This window comes from Bradysia coprophila, unplaced genomic scaffold (genome assembly GCF_014529535.1).
Source record: "Bradysia coprophila strain Holo2 unplaced genomic scaffold, BU_Bcop_v1 contig_350, whole genome shotgun sequence".
Classification (NCBI taxonomy): Eukaryota; Metazoa; Arthropoda; class Insecta; order Diptera; family Sciaridae; genus Bradysia; species Bradysia coprophila.
The window spans coordinates 1,789,283-1,810,001 of record NW_023503608.1 but is presented as its reverse complement, the minus strand read 5'-3'; the positions used below and the strand labels follow the sequence as shown (position 1 = coordinate 1,810,001).

The 20,719-nt window shown below is 36.5% G+C and overlaps 5 protein-coding genes across 7 annotated transcripts; 1 reads left to right on the top strand and 4 right to left on the bottom strand.

Moving 5' to 3' along the window:
* Positions 1 to 13: 13 nt before the first annotated feature.
* Positions 14 to 1,585, bottom strand: LOC119080111. Its single transcript, XM_037188342.1, has 3 exons — positions 1,497 to 1,585; positions 298 to 479; positions 14 to 235 (listed from the first exon to the last, which is right to left on the bottom strand). The coding sequence occupies exons 1-3, from the start codon at positions 1,546 to 1,548 to the stop codon at positions 110 to 112; spliced, it is 360 nt and encodes a 119-aa protein (XP_037044237.1). The 5' UTR covers positions 1,549 to 1,585; the 3' UTR covers positions 14 to 109.
* A 1,128-nt stretch (positions 1,586 to 2,713) lies between these two features.
* LOC119080091 (hypoxanthine phosphoribosyltransferase-like) lies at positions 2,714 to 3,789 on the bottom strand. Its single transcript, XM_037188313.1, has 3 exons — positions 3,528 to 3,789; positions 2,833 to 3,412; positions 2,714 to 2,795 (listed from the first exon to the last, which is right to left on the bottom strand). The coding sequence occupies exons 1-2, from the start codon at positions 3,635 to 3,637 to the stop codon at positions 2,848 to 2,850; spliced, it is 675 nt and encodes a 224-aa protein (XP_037044208.1). The 5' UTR covers positions 3,638 to 3,789; the 3' UTR covers positions 2,714 to 2,795; positions 2,833 to 2,847.
* Positions 3,790 to 5,835: 2,046 nt separating this feature from the next.
* Positions 5,836 to 9,905, top strand: LOC119080029 (uncharacterized serine-rich protein C215.13). The gene is made up of 5 exons (XM_037188211.1): positions 5,836 to 5,977; positions 6,097 to 7,067; positions 7,144 to 7,363; positions 7,434 to 7,652; positions 9,054 to 9,905. The coding sequence occupies exons 1-5, from the start codon at positions 5,973 to 5,975 to the stop codon at positions 9,172 to 9,174; spliced, it is 1,536 nt and encodes a 511-aa protein (XP_037044106.1). The 5' UTR covers positions 5,836 to 5,972; the 3' UTR covers positions 9,175 to 9,905.
* A 5,327-nt stretch (positions 9,906 to 15,232) lies between these two features.
* On the bottom strand, positions 15,233 to 16,805 carry LOC119080076. Its single transcript, XM_037188296.1, has 3 exons — positions 16,609 to 16,805; positions 15,592 to 16,547; positions 15,233 to 15,529 (listed from the first exon to the last, which is right to left on the bottom strand). The coding sequence occupies exons 1-3, from the start codon at positions 16,750 to 16,752 to the stop codon at positions 15,298 to 15,300; spliced, it is 1,332 nt and encodes a 443-aa protein (XP_037044191.1). The 5' UTR covers positions 16,753 to 16,805; the 3' UTR covers positions 15,233 to 15,297.
* Positions 16,806 to 19,029: 2,224 nt separating this feature from the next.
* Positions 19,030 to 20,354, bottom strand: LOC119080071 (E3 ubiquitin-protein ligase MARCHF5-like). Of its 3 annotated transcripts, none has more exons than XM_037188287.1 (4): positions 20,158 to 20,354; positions 19,838 to 20,090; positions 19,581 to 19,779; positions 19,030 to 19,517 (listed from the first exon to the last, which is right to left on the bottom strand). In XM_037188287.1, exons 1-4 carry the CDS (start codon positions 20,260 to 20,262, stop codon positions 19,133 to 19,135), a joined length of 942 nt encoding a protein of 313 aa, XP_037044182.1. In that variant the 5' UTR covers positions 20,263 to 20,354; the 3' UTR covers positions 19,030 to 19,132. The 3 variants fall into 3 exon arrangements, with proteins under 3 accessions (XP_037044182.1, XP_037044183.1, XP_037044184.1); XM_037188288.1 differs by having other exon boundaries at positions 19,838 to 20,101; positions 20,158 to 20,244; XM_037188289.1 differs by having other exon boundaries at positions 19,235 to 19,458.
* Positions 20,355 to 20,719: the final 365 nt, after the last annotated feature.

The following is a 20,719-nucleotide window of genomic DNA, read 5'->3' as shown; positions in this document are numbered from 1 at the left end:
CAACCGTTATAAGTACCTTTTAATTAGTTAATATTTCTTTATTTTTTGACACTGAGCCTTTAACTTCATGAGTTAAAATCGAATATAAAAGAAAGCCAGTTCTCATCGCTTATTTTGGTATAACGTTATCATAATCTGTTGTGGTTGTTGGTGGAGGTGCTTCGGTTGACCCGCTTAACTCCGTTTCTATTAAGGTCGAAGAAAAGTTTTCATCGTCCAGGTTTTCTTGAAATTCCTAAATATTTCAATTATATTCTTAATGAAAATCCAAAGCAATACAAAGCTTTATCACCTTACCTCTTCATCAGACGGGACTTCCTCATCTTCTGCTTTGTTGGCTTTAAAAAATTCCTTCCTCTTTTCTTCAATTAGTCTTTGTATTTCGGTGACAATAGAACGAATAAAGTTTCTGTCATCATCAGTTACGTCTATGTTGATTTCGATTCCACGATTTTCGACCTTTGGGACCGATGTACATGCTGTAATGTTATAGTCAAAGCTTAAACGCTTGGATCTTGTGAATTTGTTAACATTCACAATAATTAATTAGATCCATAAAGCAATGAAAGTAGATAAGTAGGTATGGCCAGTCCATACAAGTCGGAGCACATACGGATTTGCATGGCGCCACCTCAAACGAACTCATTTCTAGTGGAAATTTTCACTAGAAATGAGTTCGTTTGAGCAATGAAAGTACAGAACAGATATGGCCGATCGGCAAATTCACCTTAAACGCATTCATATATTATGTCAAAATAATATGAAAATGAGTGTGTTTGAGCGCGTAAATCAAACTTTTATGTCCTCCGGGCGAACGATCGACCATACCTGTTTTACACTTTCATTGCGTTTGAGGTGGCGCCATGCAAATCCGTATGTGCTCCGACTAGAACAAATTTGAACGTTTGGCCATACCTATCTATTTACTTTCATTGCCATAAAGGGCGGTTACATTGTGAAGCCTACAAGCTAAGTAATGTAACCGCGCCATTACTGCCCATCTTGAAAATGCTTTTAATCACTATTGTAATAATGACTGGAGTTAATGGCACCAATTTACAATCGAGACCGTGTCTCGGAATTCCAGTTTCAACCAATCCAATTTTTATTTATCTAAAGTTAAAAAAGTCGCTTTTTCATGTGAAATTGTTAGCCCAATACACACATAAAACGGGACTTTAATAATAGTAGTATAGTAGTATACTTATCAATGGGCAAATGATGGAAATGATACTTCTTGTGTCAAATTTGCCGATGGAGTCGTAGCCGATGTCGGTAAACACATAAGAAGTACAATTTCCATCATTTGCCAAAATTGCCAAGTAAGGTATTTTATTCAAAACCTTGAGGTAAAGTTTTGGATCCATGCAGCAAAGTCAACTTTACCTCACGTTTTTGAATAAAATAATTGTTTGGAACTTTATATTTTGATGTGATTGCAGCCTTCACACTTGGCAAAGTAAAAGGTTAAAAACAAGTGCATAATCTACTATTACCTTCTACCAAAACGCTTGCAGAAATAAATAGCAATATGACTAGCACACCCATATTTCACTCTTCTTTATAATACTGAATTAGCTGTTCGGAAAACAGTTCTTTTTATATGTTCTACTGCTGTCGTATAAAATGTTCAATATTTGGAATTTTGGTTTTAACAATGGCAAATTCCACGCAAATTCAAAATGTAAAGAATAATAAAAATCGAATTCCTTAGCAACATACCAAACAAATATTGCAATTGCAAGAAACATTGCTTGTTTTACTACATTTGTTTCTAAGTTCGGTTAAAATAAAATTAATTTTTTGTGAAATGATAAGATAATTTTGAAATTTTTTACAAATGCCTACAATTGGGTTCTGTTTTATATTTGTTGCATATTTATTGGCAATTAGGAATTTTTGATTTTTATAAATAAAATCGGCTACCTTTAAGAATTTAGTTGATTAGGATAGACCAATAGACCATGCACCACACTGGTTTTCACATACAAATAAGAAACAACAATAATTACCGTGAGAACTGACTGTATAATCAGGGACGCCGACTTGTGCTTGGGAGTAGTGGTGCTCATACAACAAGCGAATCTGGGAGTAGTGATGCTCTTTCAAGTAAAACTGGAAAGATGTAGTCGAGCCGCGCTTGTCCTTAGAAGTCGGCGCCCCTGTGTATAATCGTTATTGGTCTGTTTTTATTTTCTATAATTTTCCTCAATGTGATGGCTGTACTGGAAATTGTTGTAAATAAAATGGACAAGAACATACGCGATGAAAGTTTGTAAATCATGCGTTCAAGTAATTAACCACTCGATTTTCTATCTTTAGAAGCAAGTTTTAACAAATTTCAACTTATACCGCAGAAGAAACCTTTACTCCACTACATTAGAGACTTCCACTTGCTATTTGTGGCAAACTAAATTGCCATAATTTCCTGATTTCCTTCCATAAACGACTCTTTTGGTTTGGATAACTCTTTTGCTCGTTGAACTGTTTCGATGGGTTTACGTTCTCACCCTATCTTTAAGCTGCCTACTTAAAAAAATTTAATATTTTCGATCAAATCAATAGAGGCCGTTCACATATCATGTGAAGTTTGAGTAGGTGAGTGGTTGGAAAGAACAAAAGAATTGTTAAAGTGGGTTGTTGGGATTAAATTTTGCGCAACTTTTGGGCCTCTGTAATGTATTCTTTTCCATAATAACAAAAACTTCATACGCATTGTGTCTTCAAACGGTTTATTGAGAAAATGAAGAAATCTTTTTTAACAAACTGTCATGAAACCGCTCTATTATACTCATCACAGCACTGCCCATAGAAGCAGTGCTGTGTACCCATGCAATAAAGAATGTTTTATGAGTTCATAAACGCTTTAGGCTTCAACACGCCAATAAACGGCAAACAACGATAGTCCTCGGCATAATCCATTCCATATCCAACGATGAACTCATCGGGACATTCAAATCCAACATAATCAGCCGTAATCGGTACAGTGCGGCGTTCTTTCTTGTCCAAAAGGCAACACATTTTAATCGATGCACATCCTTTACCACTCAAATGGGTTTTTATCCATTGCAATGTATTGCCTGTATCAATCAGATCTTCAATTATGAGCACATCCATTCCATTCGGATCCAAACTCATATCTTTCTTCAATCGTATTGAACCCGATGATGTTGTTGCTGCGCCGTATGATGAAACCACCATAAAGTCAACTTTGTACGGAATCGTAAAATGACGAAGTAAATCTGCTAAGAAAACCATTGCGCCACTCAACAAACCGACACATATCACACTTCGACCTTGATAATCACGACAAATTTGTCGTGCTAATTTTTGTACTTGACTTTGTATTTCCGTATCAGTAAATAGAACAGCACGAAGATTATCAGACCATGCTGGACAAGTTCCGGGAAGTCTGAAAATCAATAATTTCTAATTCAAATACGGTACTGATGCATTGCACTTGTGTATTTTATTTATTTAATGACTTTGTATTACAATCTATTACTGTTTAACCTACTAACACTTACTCATGAGTTTCTTCATCGGTAAGAGATGTGATACGGGTTCGTTTCAAAATTGTGGAAAAACCATTTTCCTTAGGCTTTTCACATTTTCCACCGTTTCTGTGTGCGTCCATTTCTATAATATCCCTTGTACGATATAGCCTCAACAGTGAAAAATTCCAGCAAACTAATGGCGTAATCGAACAAGATAAAGATATTAAACTAAACGTTCTCCGCACAAAACTAATTTAATTCTGAATGGGAATGCGTAAGATGACTGCTTGTATATAGATGTTTCTTATCGCAACAGTGTGATTAGATCGGATGTTGTCCATTAATGACGCCGGATATATTAGATTTCGGGTGTCGTTCAGAAATGACGTCGCTTATTTTAAATTAATTTCTGGTTTTGATTTTTATTTTTCTTGATTTTTAGATTTTTAATTGTTTTTTAATGACCGTGGTCAAAACAATGGTTATTTACACAAGCTGATAATAGCAAGGTTCTGAAAGAACAGGTTAAGACACTCACGAAGGCGGGTGGTGACACACAAATCTTGACAAATAGATGCTTTTTCTTGAACACGTTGAACATGAACACACTCAAAAAGTTTTTATCAAGTTGACATTTCAAACAATCTTTAATGAGTGTGTTCAACAAAAAGCATCTATTTGTCAAAATTTATGTGTCGCCTTTGTGATCAACTCAGAAGGGTTTTAACCTGTTCTTTCAGGACCTTGGATAATGGATCATTGCCAAATTTGTCAAATAGCGGTTTCTTCACAAATACATGTAAAGTAAATTCATCCAGCTAACCTTACAAAAACTAAAAATTTAGAATAATTTTTTCGAGCTGTGAAAATGACATCTCAAACGACATCGACAATGATCTATATCCTGTTCTATCTGTGGTGAGTTAGTTGATGAGTCAGTTATTTACTACCAACAAAGTAATCGTAATAAAGATTCAAATTAGTTCAAAGTCGATAGTTTGAGGGAAACAAAAAGAGTCTAAAACTGGTGGCAACCATTCTAAACGTTAGTCACAGTCAACCGTTTTGCCGTGACATTTCAAACAATTGAGCACATGATGAACCTATATTGTTCGAAATGTCACCTGTCATGTACATGAAGGCAAAAAACCTTTAAGTATGATTTCCACTCAACAAAAAATACTCCGTGAGAAAGCGCGACGTCAAGCAAACAACGAAAAAATCAAAAAAAAATCTCTCACACGGAGTACATGTCGGTAAGTGGAAATCAAGCCTTGCAAAGCGTATGGGATTGAATGACTCTGCAAGTGTGCTCAAAATTCAAAATGAAAAGAGCTAAACACACATAGCTTTGAATTTCACAATATTACGACAAACAAAATTGAGCTTTGAAGAAAACAAACAACAACGATGACTCTACTCTAAAGATGAGCAAGAATGAATTGACTTTAAGCTCAAAAGCAAGTAAAATCCAAGGTAAATATAGTGAGGATGTAATGACATATATAACCGAATCAGATGTGCGGTGGTACGAAAGTTCGATACAAACGCCATCTCATCCCTTTGTTGAAAGCAAAAAATCTAAAAGAAAGTCGGGCCATCTGTTGTGAGATAGTGAAAATATTTTTGTTAATAACAAGTAAATCATAGTCATCCTTTAAAAAAAAATCATTGGCATTGGCCGCGCGTCTGAATGGCATTACCTCCTCACTATATTTACCTTGGTAAAATCCATAGAGTGTTATGATGAAAGAGATAGAAAAATTTTGACAAGTACCCCAAGGCAACTTATAATAAACTGGTCTTCGGTCCTCTCGCTCTCAACGTAACACGTTGAAAGAGAAAGCAATATTTTGACAAGTACCCCAAGGCAAGTTAAATTAACTAGTCTTCGGATCTCTCGCTCTGATCATAACAGTCTATTGCATAACTCGGCATAGAGTGTTATGATGAAAGAGATAAAGAGATAGAAATATTTTGACAAGTACCCCAAGACAACTTATAATAAACTGGTCTTCGGTCCTCTCGCTCTCAACGTAACACGTTGAAAGAGAAAGCAATATTTTGACAAGTACCCCAAGGCAAGTTAAATTAACTAGTCTTCGGATCTCTCGCTCTGATCATAACAGTCTATAAAAATAAAAAAATTCGCTTTCCGGTGTTTATTGAACTCGGATTCGCCTCGGACTCTACTTTTAATCGTTTTATCCCTATCTGTATACGGTTGATATCTGTACTATACATTATTTCAAGAAGCACACAACTCCGCTCTTTTTCAAATTTTCATCAAACGGTCACAGTACATCAGTTCCATTATGTATCCATTCATCGCACTCATTCAGACGTCATTCTTGTACGATTTTCGTTCCACAAAAATGGTAAACAAAAAATAATTGTTTTAGATTGAACAATTCAAGTTTCATCGGAAAACAGCATCTCAAGTAAATTAAACCAACGTGCTTATGTCTCATTGTGATGAGGTAATTGATCCAATTAACATTTCGCGGCGTATTTATCGCTGATCCTCGTCGTCGAATTTGTGTTGATTTGTTGTGATCTTGAAAAAATTGATTTTTTCCATTTCCATTTTTATTTACAGTCAAAATTGCGAAGAAAGTCCAATATCGGACAATAAGATGGACATATCGGATACAACCACAGCATCTCAGGAATCGCCATCAGATGGTGACCAATTGATACGGCCTAATGATATACAACAATCCACAAACTTAAACGAAGATAGTGTGTCACAGATATCGACAACAGCAATAACCGAACTGACCGAAAGCCCATACAACAGTAATACGCTGGAGTATACATCGAGAAGCAATAGGGAATTGGACAATCGTAATAATTGTTTAACCTTGGAGGAAGATGAAAATGTCACCAACCATCACACATCGACAACATCGATGCCCGATTCTAGGAGTGGGTTTACTTTGGCATCCAGCCATCCGCTGATGTCGCCAAACGACTCAGATTCGGAGAATGGTCAACCCACCAAACATTTCAACTATCCAGATGTTGTACCTGAGCCGTTGCGTTTAGCTAATCCAAAACCCAAAGCTAAAGCAATTGACTCGATGTCAACATCATCAGCAACAGCAACCACAACAACGACTAGTGCTTTAAATCAGACGCTGGACGTCATTAACAGTGGGGTGGAGAATATTTCTCTGATGTCACCAAGCAAATCAGAATCGTTGCACGGAATGAGTTCGGATTATCTGAGCAGTGGCGAATCCGAACCGGATTTATCTCAGTATCAGGCCACTGTAACGCCGACATTTCAATCGGTCGCATTGGTTTCAAATAGTTTTAGTCGTCCCGTGGACAATACAATGCCGGTAACACAACGAAAAATAACGCTGACATCGGAATTGATGTCTGAAGATGTCTCATCGGAAGATTCGATGTCGAACAGTTTCGACGAGGACAATGATAGTAATTTGGTGTCGGCTAGTGTTTCGAGTAGTGTCCTCGACGAAACGTTGAACGATATCGACAAAGATGATGAGAATGAATCGGCCTGTAATTTACCTGTGGATCGCATACCGCCCTATTCAGCAGGTGAGCCGACATTATTCTCATCATACAATTTTCATTTTGTCTTTGGGATGCACTCAAAATTGAATTGTTATTTCAGCCGAGGAGTCCAGAGACTTGAGAAATTGGCAAAAAATTACTCTACCCGATGGCCGTACGAGAGACATCGACATGAAAGTAATCGAGCCATACAAACGTGTGTTATCGCATGGTGGATACTTGAATGCAGGTGGACACAATGCCATTGTCGTATTTAGTGCGTGCCATTTGCCTGATCGTTCACGAGCCGATTATCACTACGTCATGGACAATCTGTTTTTGTGAGTGAATTTTGAAGAGAAATAAATGCTCGTGATTTGGTGACAGCAGAATTTTGTACAATCGTTCTAGGTACGTCGTTAAGACTCTGGAACAATTGGTCACGGAGGATTACGTTCTCATTTACTTGCACGGTGGATCCAGTCGAGGAAATGTTCCGCCGTTCCCGTGGCTAAAAAAGTGCTATCAACTTCTGGATCGACGTTTGCGTAAAAGTCTCAAGAATCTATTTATGGTTCATCCGACATTTTGGCTGAAATCTGTGGTTTGGATGGCCAGACCGTTTATCAGGTAGGTTGGATTTAATGTGATATAAAAGAAAAGATTTTTGCTGCTGGTATTGATGCACTTTGAATAAGTCTGTTACTTTATTACTCTTAACAGACATTTTGCTAAAATGCGCCACATTAGCCAGAACTTATTTGTATCTTGCTTTCGATGACATCAACGTCTTCAAAAGATAGTCATAGGAGACCCTATTCATTTTAGTGTTAGTTGTGGACACAAAGTTCGTTTGATCGATGAGAAAACAAGAAATGAAACCAAAATGATTACCTTGTCAGGATGTGTATGGATAGTGCCAAATTTGTTGGCTAACATTTTTAGCAAATTTTGAGTGTTGACGTGTTGAGAGATATTCTTCCAAAACTTTTGGATTGGATGAGAAACTCATTGCCTGCACCATTCTCGACAATGTCCATAAATAATTGACCGGAGATTATACTAAGGCCACGCATGATCATAATACACTTCGAACAAGGCTTATTATTAGGAATTGCAAGTCAAGATTTTTCTAAAAAGAACCTTCGATGCAGGATGGAGGATCTATTTTTGAGAATTTAAATTCTGAAAAAGTTCCGAAAAATTCAAAAAAAAAATCTGAAATTTTCGGTGGTTTTCGGTACTTCCTCAGAAAAAAGTGTCCTGCTTCGGTTCTCCAAAGTTCTCCAGAGGATCTTTTGAAGCTGATGAATATATGACATATGATATAGAGGTCAGGCCATCGTATGCGCATGCTATACCGTATAAAACCGAATAAAGACGTATGAGCGGTTTTGTTGGTATGAGTGTGGGCTGAGAAACAGCTGAAGCTAATTCGTGTCCAAATGTCACTGTGGGTTGAGTTTTCACTATTTTCATTTTTTAACAGGCACTGAACTGGATAGACAAGGAAACATCTCAAAACATCTCATTTGTCCTACCAAATGTTCTAAATGTTATTGAGAAAGCCTGCACTGGCTAGCAAACACAAAGAAGTACATCAAGAAAATATGTGAACAGATCTTTCTGTGCTGGGCCATCTTCTCGAAGACATAGCATCTCCGTCTCTAAAAGAATGACTATAGAGTGTTTAAAAAGAATGTCAAAAAGAGTGTGCCCCAGCGAACTCACTTAAATTAATTGGTTTGTTCCTAGTAAACTGGACTTTTACATACTCATTTTGACGTATCACCCATTGAGACTAGTTGAAGTGTTTTAGTGTTTAGAGATTTCTGTTCAACTGGTTTCGAGGCTACACAACAAAATTGTGTGATTCTCAATTTTATTTTTAATTAATGAATTTTGGACATGTTTCTCCGAGACCAGTTAAATTTAACGAGTCTTCGTTCTCGCTGAATGCTATTTTTACAACCTCTATTTCATCTATTACGACCACGAAAATCTATAATTTTTGTTTCGTTTGATTTCCAGTTCTAAATTCTGGCGAAAATTGGTTTACATTCGTACGTTGGAAGAGTTGTATCATTCAGTTCCTGTTGAGAAAGCGGCCGTCCCAGAAAAGGTTAAAAAATATGATGTAAAATATGCATAGGAACAACGTTACAGTAGTGAATTTATGCAACAGGTAAGGTTGTTGCATCAAATTTTTGAATTCTCTTTGTCTGGGAACAGCACTCTCATATTTATTGTTTGTGATATTTTGAAATTTTAATTTAAAGTTGGAAGAAGAACCGGAAACTCTCATTCCTTTTTTGTCTATGAGAATTTAAAACTGCAAGAGAAGAGTAAGGTGCGATAAACAATAGATATTTGTAATAACGAAAAACCTTCATATTTTCATAAATTGCGATTTATAATGTGAATGGGGTCGGGGTGGGAATTGTTATGTACATTTTGAAGGATATACAAAAAGTGTACGTATTACATGCATGCATCAATATAAAATCTATAGTTTTGCTAATCGATTATTATCGAGAAACAAATGGTTCACTATTTTGGCCAAAGTTTATTTCCTTTCGCAAAATAGAGTGAATACAATAATAATTGTTTCTTTATTGCACAGATTTATTAAACAACAACAACAAAACAAAAACAAAATTACAAATACGAGTATACATCGAGTAGATAAATAAAATCTTATTCAGAATATTATATTAAATGCTCTGCACTGCGTTTACAACAACTCAATAATTTATAAGTATGTGTGGTGCAACCGGATTATATTTAAATACAGAAAATGAAGAAGAACAACTATTGTAAATAATGTGGAAATAAAAATTGGTATGTGAAATTACATGTAATAAAAGTCTAAGCAATCAATAATATCGAGTCTTTTGGTCAGATCTACCAAGTGTTCGCAAAATCGATTTTCTTGTGTAACCAAACGATATCAGTTAAGTATTGGCACCTGTGATACACTGTAGTTCAGTGTTCTAAGACGTCAGTTTTCTATAAAAAAGCGTCATCTCATAAGTTACACAAAAAGTGCCAATTGAATAGAGTAAAATGTGGACACACTACTTATTCCCTTGACTGTAAGTCAGATGTTATGCCGGAAAACACCCTAAAATGTTTGTATGAAAGGTTGTATGACATGTTAAGAAAAACGGAATAGTTTGTCCCAATATTTTGCTTGTAAGCACGATAACTTGAGTAATTATCAACCAATTACCAATTTTAATTTTTTTATCGACGCAGAATTCAATTCCTGAGGATAAGTTCGAAGATGGGCCATGTGGGATTAAGAATCTGGAAGTTATTCCAGAATCACAGTATTTTCTACTGTATCGAACTTTCGTGCCACCGCACATCTGATTCGGTTATATATGGCATTACCTCCTCACTATATTTACCTTGGGAAATTCAATCAATCGAAAAAGATTACTTTGATGAAATTTGATTTTGTTGGTTAGTTATATCCATGATATCATGCATGATAGTTGGCTATTACGGTGATAGTCAGCTATCACGGTTATAGTCAGCTACCACGGTTATAGTCAGCTACCACGGTTATAGTCAGCTATCACGGTGATAGTCAGCTATCACGGTGATAGTCAGCTATCACGGTGTTTAGTCAGCTATCACGGTGTTTAGTCAGCTATCACGGTGTTTAGTCAGCTATCACGGTGTTTAGTCAGCTATCACGGTGTTTTTTATCACTGTTTAGTCAGTTCTGTTTAGTCAGCTATCACGGTGTTTAGTCAGCTATCACGGTGTTTAGTCAGCTATCACGGTGTTTAGTCAGCTATCACGGTGTTTAGTCAGCTATCACGGTGTTTAGTCAGCTATCACGGTGTTTAGTCAGCTATCACGGTGTTTAGTCAGCTATCACGGTGTTTAGTCAGCTATCACGGTGTTTAGTCAGCTATCACGGTGTTTAGTCAGCTATCACGGTGTTTAGTCAGCTATCACGGTGTTTAGTCAGCTATCACGGTGTTTAGTCAGCTATCACGGTGTTTAGTCAGCTATCACGGTGTTTAGTCAGCTATCACGGTGTTTAGTCAGCTATCACGGTGTTTAGTCAGCTATCACGGTGTTTAGTCAGCTATCACGGTGTTTAGTCAGCTATCACGGTGTTTAGTCAGCTATCACGGTGTTTAGTCAGCTATCACGGTGTTTAGTCAGCTATCACGGTGTTTAGTCAGCTATCACGGTGTTTAGTCAGCTATCACGGTGTTTAGTCAGCTATCACGGTGTTTAGTCAGCTATCACGGTGTTTAGTCAGCTATCACGGTGTTTAGTCAGCTATCACGGTGTTTAGTCAGCTATCACGGTGTTTAGTCAGCTATCACGGTGTTTAGTCAGCTATCACGGTGTTTAGTCAGCTATCACGGTGTTTAGTCAGCTATCACGGTGTTTAGTCAGCTATCACGGTGCGGTGTTTAGTCAGCTATCACGGTGTTTAGTCAGCTATCACGGTGTTTAGTCAGCTATCACGGTGTTTTATGTTTTCAGCTATCACGGTGTTTAGTCAGCTATCACGGTGTTTAGTCAGCTATCACGGTGTTTAGTCTATCGTTTTTCTATCACGGTGTTTAGTCAGCTATCACGGTGTTTAGTCAGCTATCACGGTGTTTAGTCAGCTATCACGGTGTTTAGTCAGCTATCACGGTGTTTAGTCAGCTATCACGGTGTTTAGTTTTTTTTTTTTTTTTTTGTTTAGTCAGCTATCACGGTGTTTAGTCAGCTATCACGGTGTTTAGTCAGCTATCACGGTGTTTAGTCAGCTATCACGGTGTTTAGTCAGCTATCACGGTGTTTAGTCAGCTATCACGGTGTTTAGTCAGCTATCACGGTGTTTAGTCAGCTATCACGGTGTTTAGTCAGCTATCACGGTGTTTAGTCAGCTATCACGGTGTTTAGTCAGCTATCACGGTGTTTAGTCAGCTATCACGGTGTTTAGTCAGCTATCACGGTGTTTAGTCAGCTATCATGGGCAAAAGTAGCAGATTTCACGCCATGGCATAAAAAATGTAGAAAATTTTATGAAAAACCAATTTTTGAATCGTTATTCAAGTGTATGGAATGACATTAACAAAACAATCAAACAGAAATTTTTAAAATTCACACGAGTGTGAAATTCGCACGAGTCGTTATATTTTATTCACGTTAAAGGGTTATGTGAAGGTAATAAGTTTTGGGGGACTTCCTTTTGTACATAAAAGCAAGAAAAGAACATCTATCGTAGAAAATCTAATCGTTCTACATTCGCACCACTTACTTCTAATTAGCGTTGACAATAAGACTGTGAAACAGAATAATTACAACCAGGCCCGGACTGGCCAATGGCCATACTGGGCGTTCGGGCGATTCTTGAAGGGCCTTTTGCCTTTGCCTTAGTCGGGCGAAGTCCCGACGAGGCCTTTTTTGAATTTCAACCATTTATTGTTCAAACAAATGAAGCTCATTTTAGCGAACATAGACAAAATCTATAATTTCCTATCGACATTTTTCCACTAAGGCCTTTTCTGTTTGTTTTCTAGAAATGTCTCAGTAGGAAAATTTCGATTGTAAATCAAAGAAAAATTAACAGGAAGACCTCAGTAGGAAATCGAAAAAAAAATTGAGAGAAATAAACCGTGTAAGCCATCCTTCGTAACTTTCTTTCCACAAATACATTCACTTTTCACTATTTGTAAAAACACAATTTCGTATAAGGTCATCGAATGTATTATTTGCGGCGGAGTTAATTAAAATTTAAAAAAATGCAAAAGTGTTCACGTATTGTAAAATGACATAAATGCATTTACATACAGGATCACTTATACGAACATCAATGAAAAACTCCTATTTAAACGTTTCATCGATAAAATTGTGCATAGCGAATTATAAGCTTAGTGTCTAATTATTACTACTACATACAGACAGAATGGGTTTTGATTCGGTAGTGGTGCCACTAAATTGTATTGTTTCATTCAACCTTCTGCTCCTAAAATGTCAACAATCAAACCAAAAATTATAGATTCGAGAGCACAAAGCCTCTGTGGCCGAGTGTGTAAACATGTGCAGTTAGTAACACACTTTTTGATGTTTTTTTGGGTTCGAGTCCAATTTCATGCGTTTTTTTTATTTAATATTTTAATAACGGCAAGCTTAAAATGATAAAATCTTTTGGCTAAAACATTTCATAATGTTCGTTAAACATTTCCTGATTTCGTTTGTTTTGCTTAGCTACATTTGAGCTACCAGTCAATTTTGTCAATTTCAGATGACCGTCTGTTTACTGACACAATTACCTGACAAATTCAATAAGGAGTTGAGAATCGACTTTACTGAACACAACCAACTAGGGATGGGAGGCGTTCAAAATTATCGATAATATCAATCGAAAGAAATTATCGATAATTGATTAATCATATCGTTATCGATAATTTAATGATTATCGATAATTATCAAAATATCGAAATTCGATAATTATCAAAATATCGATATTTTGATATTTATCTGAAAATTCATGATAATATACCGATATATCGGAATATATCGATAAATATCGGATTTTCGGACCGAAATATCGATATCTTGATAATTATCAAAATATCAATAATTATCGATTATCGATATTTTTTTGATAATTTTCGATAAAAAAAGTCGATAATTATCGATTATCGATAATTGATAATTATCGATAATCATTTTCATTATCGCCCATGCCTACAACCAACTAAAATATTTAAAAAAATGTTGGATGAACGCATACTCAACATACACCTTCATACATCCTCCTATAATTCTAAAATGTCTACAAATCGTCCTCTACCACGTTAATGCGAATTCTTTTGTTATGATTTGACACTTGTGTTCCACTATTCATTTCAACTGTTATCGACAGCGACGACGAAAATGAGCAGTGGTCTAATTGAGATTCATAAATTATAATGAATTGAGTGTGAAACAATAATCAATTGCAAAACTGTCCTGAGAATATTTTGTCCGAAAAAAGTAGAAGACTCGGTAAAATTGCCTTTTGTGTAATGCTTGGCATCTGTGAAATGTTGTGATAACCCAATATAAAGCTAGAAAAGTTACCATCATCAACAGCAGACTTAAGCAAACGCTACGTAATGACATTATGATGTTCAATTGACACGAAAATAGCAAGCTTATAGTGAAACTGCTTTTACTACAATTATGTGCCTCAATGAATTACGGCAATATACTAGCGTATCCAAATTTTATCGTGATTGGTAAATTATTTTAGATGTATTCCACGGCTATCGAGACAATCGGAATGCATTGATACAATCGAATGTAGGACATCAGAACAAATCTGTTTGAAAAACAACTTGAGCTTAAGATCCTGAACCCTATATTCAGGAACCATGCAAGGATAAACAAAACGATGTGGAGGAAAAATTTTCGTTTTTTTTTTCAAAAAATATTTGTAGCAGATTTACCCGGATTTTTTTCTTAAAATTACGACAGTATACAGATACAATTGGTAAAATTGGTCTTAGCGAATTATAAGCTTAATGTCTAATGACCACCACTACTAACGAAGTAAAATCGCATTTCCTTTGGTAGTTGTGACTCCATTTATCATTTTATTTCGTACACCAAGTCATACAACTTTAAATTGAAAATATTTTTTAAAAACAAACATTGGCCTGTCAATATTAGGACTAGAAATAATTTCATTTTATTTAGATTTATGCCACTGACTGCAGGATTATGTTTTTAATTGAGAAGCGAAAAAATATAAAAAAAAGAAAGGAAAACGAGCTGATTTTTGTTTGTTTGTTTGTTTGTCTCATTGAAACCTATATGAGCATAATCATAGGGTCCTCTGTGACCGAGTGGGTAAGCGCTTCGTCACAGAGTGGCTCTATTTTTGCACGATCGATTTCGAAACCCAATGATCATTTTTTGTTTGAGTTTTTTTTTCTATTCCTATTCCCCATTCCTCCTATCTGAGTTCTTCAACCAAAAACATAACGTTTGGCAAAAAGTCGAAGGTCTATGGAATAGGGGAATTGTAGTCTCAAGCACTTTCTGCAGCGATGAAAAAATTTCTAAGACAGACGAATACTTAGCAACCTTAAATTTAGACACATCCGCAAGGGCCTAAAGTAGTAAAAATAGTGAGAATCCTCGGTAATTTCTGTCACTAGGGATTGGATAACAAGTGAAGGTTTGTAAAAACGAGTAAATTAATCAAATTGAACAACGTCGCTTCGTTGCATTTTATTAATACAGAAAATTAGAGCTCTAGCCATTAAGCTTGTCTCGCGATCAATCCATGTCGTACCAAATAATCGTACACATCAAACGGAATATCATCAGAAAATTGATGATTGTCGCTTTGGCGTTGGTTGGCATCCAACGATTTTTCCACTTCTGAACATTTATATTTCATTCTCAGCATATTCAACACTAAACTCCGGTCCAATGCCAACTGGGATTGTCCATAACTGTTACATGATGGTGTGGTAGCTGGGCTTGTAGAACTGAAAATTGACAAGCAATTAAAAACATCGGTCAGATTGATGAAAGAAACGTTCAAAATTACGAGAGTGGGCTTGCAGAAACGGTTTCGTTAATGTTGTTGTAAAAAATCGCAGAATTTGCTGCCCCATACGTATCGAACACAAAGCTTGATACCGCAACGTTCGTAACTTGACTGACTCCAAAATTCTTTACACTTTGGTCATTGTTGGTATCGTTTGAAAATCCTGATAATTTGCAACCGAAATCCATTGGCGGTTCTTGTGGAAATACGCTTTTAGTCTTATAAATATTCGCACTGCTCGTCGGTTCATATGTTTGGATAACAACAGCTTCCTTTTGCAATAGCAGCTGCTGGATCTGATACTCTAGAATACAAATCTCTTTCTGTTGTTCCAGATTCTGTTTCTCTTGCATTAGAATCTGATTCCGTTGCATGGCAATGTGATGTTGTTGTTCTTCCAAAATGTTCAACAAAATCTCGTACGATGAGTGTGACTGGCTGGATTGTTCGCTAACCATTTCACGTGGACCGTATACGACATTTTCTGCTTGCAGATCTGTGATTTTACTTGGGCCATTTCCGTGCAATTGATGGTGACAATCAGAAGGTAAGAAACGAGACCGAGACAAACAATTTTCTCTCGTTGCCTCAGTTGCTAGAAAGCTCATCTCGTAAGGCGTTTGTCTTATGTTATCAGCAACTTCCGATTTTATTCGCCTTGGCTGATAAAGTCGATGTTTCTGTTGAGACTCAAAAAAACTGCATTCCAGCTTTGATCGAACATCAGCATCTCTGCGTTCAGTTGAAATGTAGCGATTGATGTCCCCATTGTTGGCTACAAATCGGACATGTTTCTTCACTGATTTAGCTTGGTGCTTCATTGAATCATTCTGTAATATGGCATGGCATTGCCGGTCATTCCATTTTCGAATCGGGTGTTGTGGTTTTATGCTGTTTTCGCTCGTACATATCAGGGAAACACTGGGCAGCGTCGGTTGTGGAGTAACAATTACTGTCTACGTTAAATTCTCTTTTTAGAACTCTGAGAAAAAAAGCCAATTTTGTTATGAATGTTACCTCGTCTACCGGCTGTAGTGCCTTCGCCCGGTGAACCTTCGGAAAATGTCGAGGCAGCATATCCTCGGAAAAACCAAAAATGTTCGACATTTTTCGGTGAAAATTTAATTTTTGATAATTCTTCGACTTGGAACGTGTAATCATACACGAATAATACTAAAGCGGTCAATATATTTCAACATTGACAGCCGATCTATAAAACGATGACATAGAGTGTTATGATCGGAGCGAGACGACCGAATTCCAGTTAATTAAAACTTGCCTTGGGGTACTTGTCAAAGTATTTGCTTCTCTTTCAACCCCTTACGATGCGAGCTAGAGGACCGAAGGATAGTTATTTATAACTTGCCTTGGGGTGCTTGTCAAAATATTTTCTCTTTCATCATAACACTCTATAGACGTTGATGCCAAGGCTGTATACGCTGTATACTTTGAGGAGGTCACTGCGTATCTGCATCTGCGTGACCTCTGATCTGCGTGACCTCCCCAAAGTATACAGCCTTGGTTGATGCAGAGGAGAGAAGACCATCGATATAATATAGGGTAGATTGGTACACACGAAGAACGTTTGTGCGGAAAGAACGTAAGAATGTATGTGTAACGTAACCTACATTCTAAGAAAACGCGCAGATTAAAGCCATTCAAATATTTCAAAATCTTAATGTCCCCTTCCTTTTTGAATGTACCTTTTAATGTACCTTCGCTTTGTTTTGTGTTGTGATTACAAATTTCGTTCTTCGTGTGTACCCATCTACCCTATATTATATCGATGGAAGATACAAACCAATAAAGATTCACATCATGCTTCACGCAGCGTAATCTGTTATCCTTGACAATCCTCTCAATTTGGCCGAGGAGGAATAATTTTCAAAATTCAATAAAATCCACTTTCTACCATGCACAAGAAATGAAAACATTCGTTGTCCATCATATTAAAAGATAAGTGTAAATTTAGGCGTAGCGTCATCCCCATATTCCACTGTTCCACTACAGCCTTGACACACATACTAGAAAATATGCCATGGATAAGAGTATTCGAAGATTATACCCACTATCATTACACGCTATTCCCATGTATCCCTTATATTAACCAAAACGAATGCGTATATCACGTAGCCTAAAACTTCATAAGCATAAAATATTGTGCAAAATCGTTCTCTTCACCGTTGTGTCTTTAAAATCGCTTAAGTAACAGCCACTTATTCAACTCGTTTATCCCTTTTGTACCTATGTGCTTAAACCTTTCGTCACGTTTATCGTGAGATTTATTTGCCTTTTTTAAGCTCCCATGAACTGCTTATATCGTTACTTATCTTGGCTGTTGAACGATGCTATATTCAGAGGGTGTTATGGCATGTAAATGTACCGTGTAACATAAATTTGTTACCTGTGGAAAGAAAAACCTATAAATTAGTTTTAAAAATGGAAAGGAATTTTCAAATTGTTAATTAGACCGAATTTATTTGTAAAAAAGAGGGATTTCATTTCACATTGACTTCCAAGCCACCTCCCTCAAATCGCGTCAATATGTTTCTTCGTTCCCGTTTTGATAATCACGTAAAACGAACACCAAAAATTTTTTTTTTTTTACATACAAAACTGTAAGGAACTGTACTCCCAGTCTTTCATGCACCGTTGCTGTGCTCACAAAATGATTAATTCTATTTTTACGTTTGAGTCAATGTTGCTGAGAATCTCATCGACCTGCAAGCACAATCACGTTCTCGTTTTATCTTACAAGCTAAATCGTAGGTTTGCAATCGTCTAAGTGTCTCCATTTATCAGGCCATTCTATCCCATCATCTATAAACGGTTCAAAGATTCTCTCTTAGCGTGTCTACCTACTACACCAAAGGTATGTGATATCATGATCATAAATTTACTTTACACATCGTCACAATCACGTAACGATGAAAAACGTTTGAATGATAAATTTTGTAAAAATTGTTTGTGATTTTACCTAATCTAACAGCAAGCATATCACCGGTACAGTATTTACGCTGCTACGTCTTTTGGACGAAATTTTTTCATATGATTACCCTCTTACAGACAGTACGCATATTACCAGCATTATTATCGGGTCTATTACTTCAATCGATCAAAGTTTTTTTAGCCTGTTGATTTCAAATCTTTTACTTCAATTTTTTAACATGCATTTTACTATATAAAGGACCATATTACCCGGAGCTTGTCATCGGTATCGATAATGAATATCTGTATGTGACACGTTAAAACACAATCTATTTTTTCATCAGTTTCAACATTATTTTAGTATATGGCTGCGAGTTTCCTGAATGCAACAAATTCGAGATTTTGACCGTCTCCTTTTGCCTATTATGTGGATCGCTTCAAAAAAAGCAGACTAGCAATTATTTCAGCGATTTTATATGCTCTCCATTAAAAGTCCTTTTATTGAATTGATCCAGCTTTAATTTTGATTCTGACCGCTGAATAATAACCAATTAAATTGATGAAACCTGAGTTTTTCAAACGGCTCTATAATCTGAATCTTATATTTTTCAAACTACATTGGCATAAGACTTTCAATAACAAGCATTTCCATGCTAGTATTTGAACCGGCCATGCTAGTATCGGAGTCCGAACGTGATCGATTCGGTCGATTGTTCGCAAATTCTGATAGATTGCTTTCATTAAAATCGAGAATTTTCTTATGTCGCTTTCTGAAGTACTCGCTGCGTCGCAGTATTATGTTTATAGTACCGTTGACAGCTATGAATGAGAGACCGCCCAGTATTGTTTTCAATAGATTGCTGTCAATGCTGTGAAATGCTCTTCCTATGATTGCTGACACCGTTGGCAGTAATAGCGCAGAACATAAAATTCTTGATCCTGATATTGGGGGAGATGGTTCATTATGAAGCGGAAGTGTAGAAAGGTCTTCGATTTGACTATGAAACAATTTTTTTTGTGAGAAATGACTTAGCTACGATAAAAATACAAGTGTGTCTCACGTTGTACTGGTATCTGGTCCTGTCAATTGAAGTAGACTATTTGATAGACTGTCTTCCCATTTGAAAAATTGTCCTAATATTAACGCAACAGGTATGGATGGTAGTCCTACAATGAGAGCCAATGGTTGTGTTCTTTCTAGCAATCTCATCCCATCGTTATATCCCATCACTTGTAGCAGAGTAATGGCACCGTACGTAACTGCAGTTAGAATAATTTTTTCGTCTAAGTTTTCACGACAAATAGAAAGCTATTTGACCTGATGTCCAATACAATATCACAATAGCAACACCAGCAACCAAAAATGGACAACACACTTTGATTACTTCGCTAACTTCATGCAATATTGAGACCAGCAAGCACATTCGTGGAAAGATGATAATGTATTCAGTCAAACAGTGAGGACATTTAACAGGTTGCTGTGAGTTCCCTTTCTGTTTTTCGTCCACCCATCTTTGTGAGCATTTCTGGTGGACCCATTGCACAGTTCCGCGACACCTGCATGGTTGTACCTAATTTAAGACTTTATTGGTAAATTCGACGTTCAATTAAGATAAATGTAACGTGACCGTAACACACCCATTCAGCCAATAAATCTTCTGTGTTTGTGGCAAAGCAAATCCAACAACACTGGATATCATTAGAAGGAGATTCACTGGTAGTTACTGGTAATTTCGATGTCATAACAATTTTAACAATTTTTCCGTGACCGAGATGGATAGTTTTGAATTTAGAGTATACTTGTTTGATTGAGGTTTAAATGATAGAACAAAGCTGACTACTAAGACCCTCCAAATGTGTTAATTAAAAGTTTATGCAGATTTTCAAAACTTCCCTTTACTGCATCCCACAGACGAATCAATTATCAATTTCGAGCGCAGAAAATTAAGGGTAAGAAAAACAATGCTTAACATTATAGTACGAAACAGAAACACAGCAACATAGTTGCGAAGTTATTTCCTAAATAAATTCACAGCATATGAGAGACCTAGATAAACCATCCATCGTATTCCAAATTTACAAATCATTCGAGCATCTATTTTATTTGATTAAATATTCATGAAGTTCAACCATGAAATCGGGGTCGTTGTTCGTTTCAATTCTATTTTTTTTAAGTAGAAAATGTTCTCATAGTAATCTG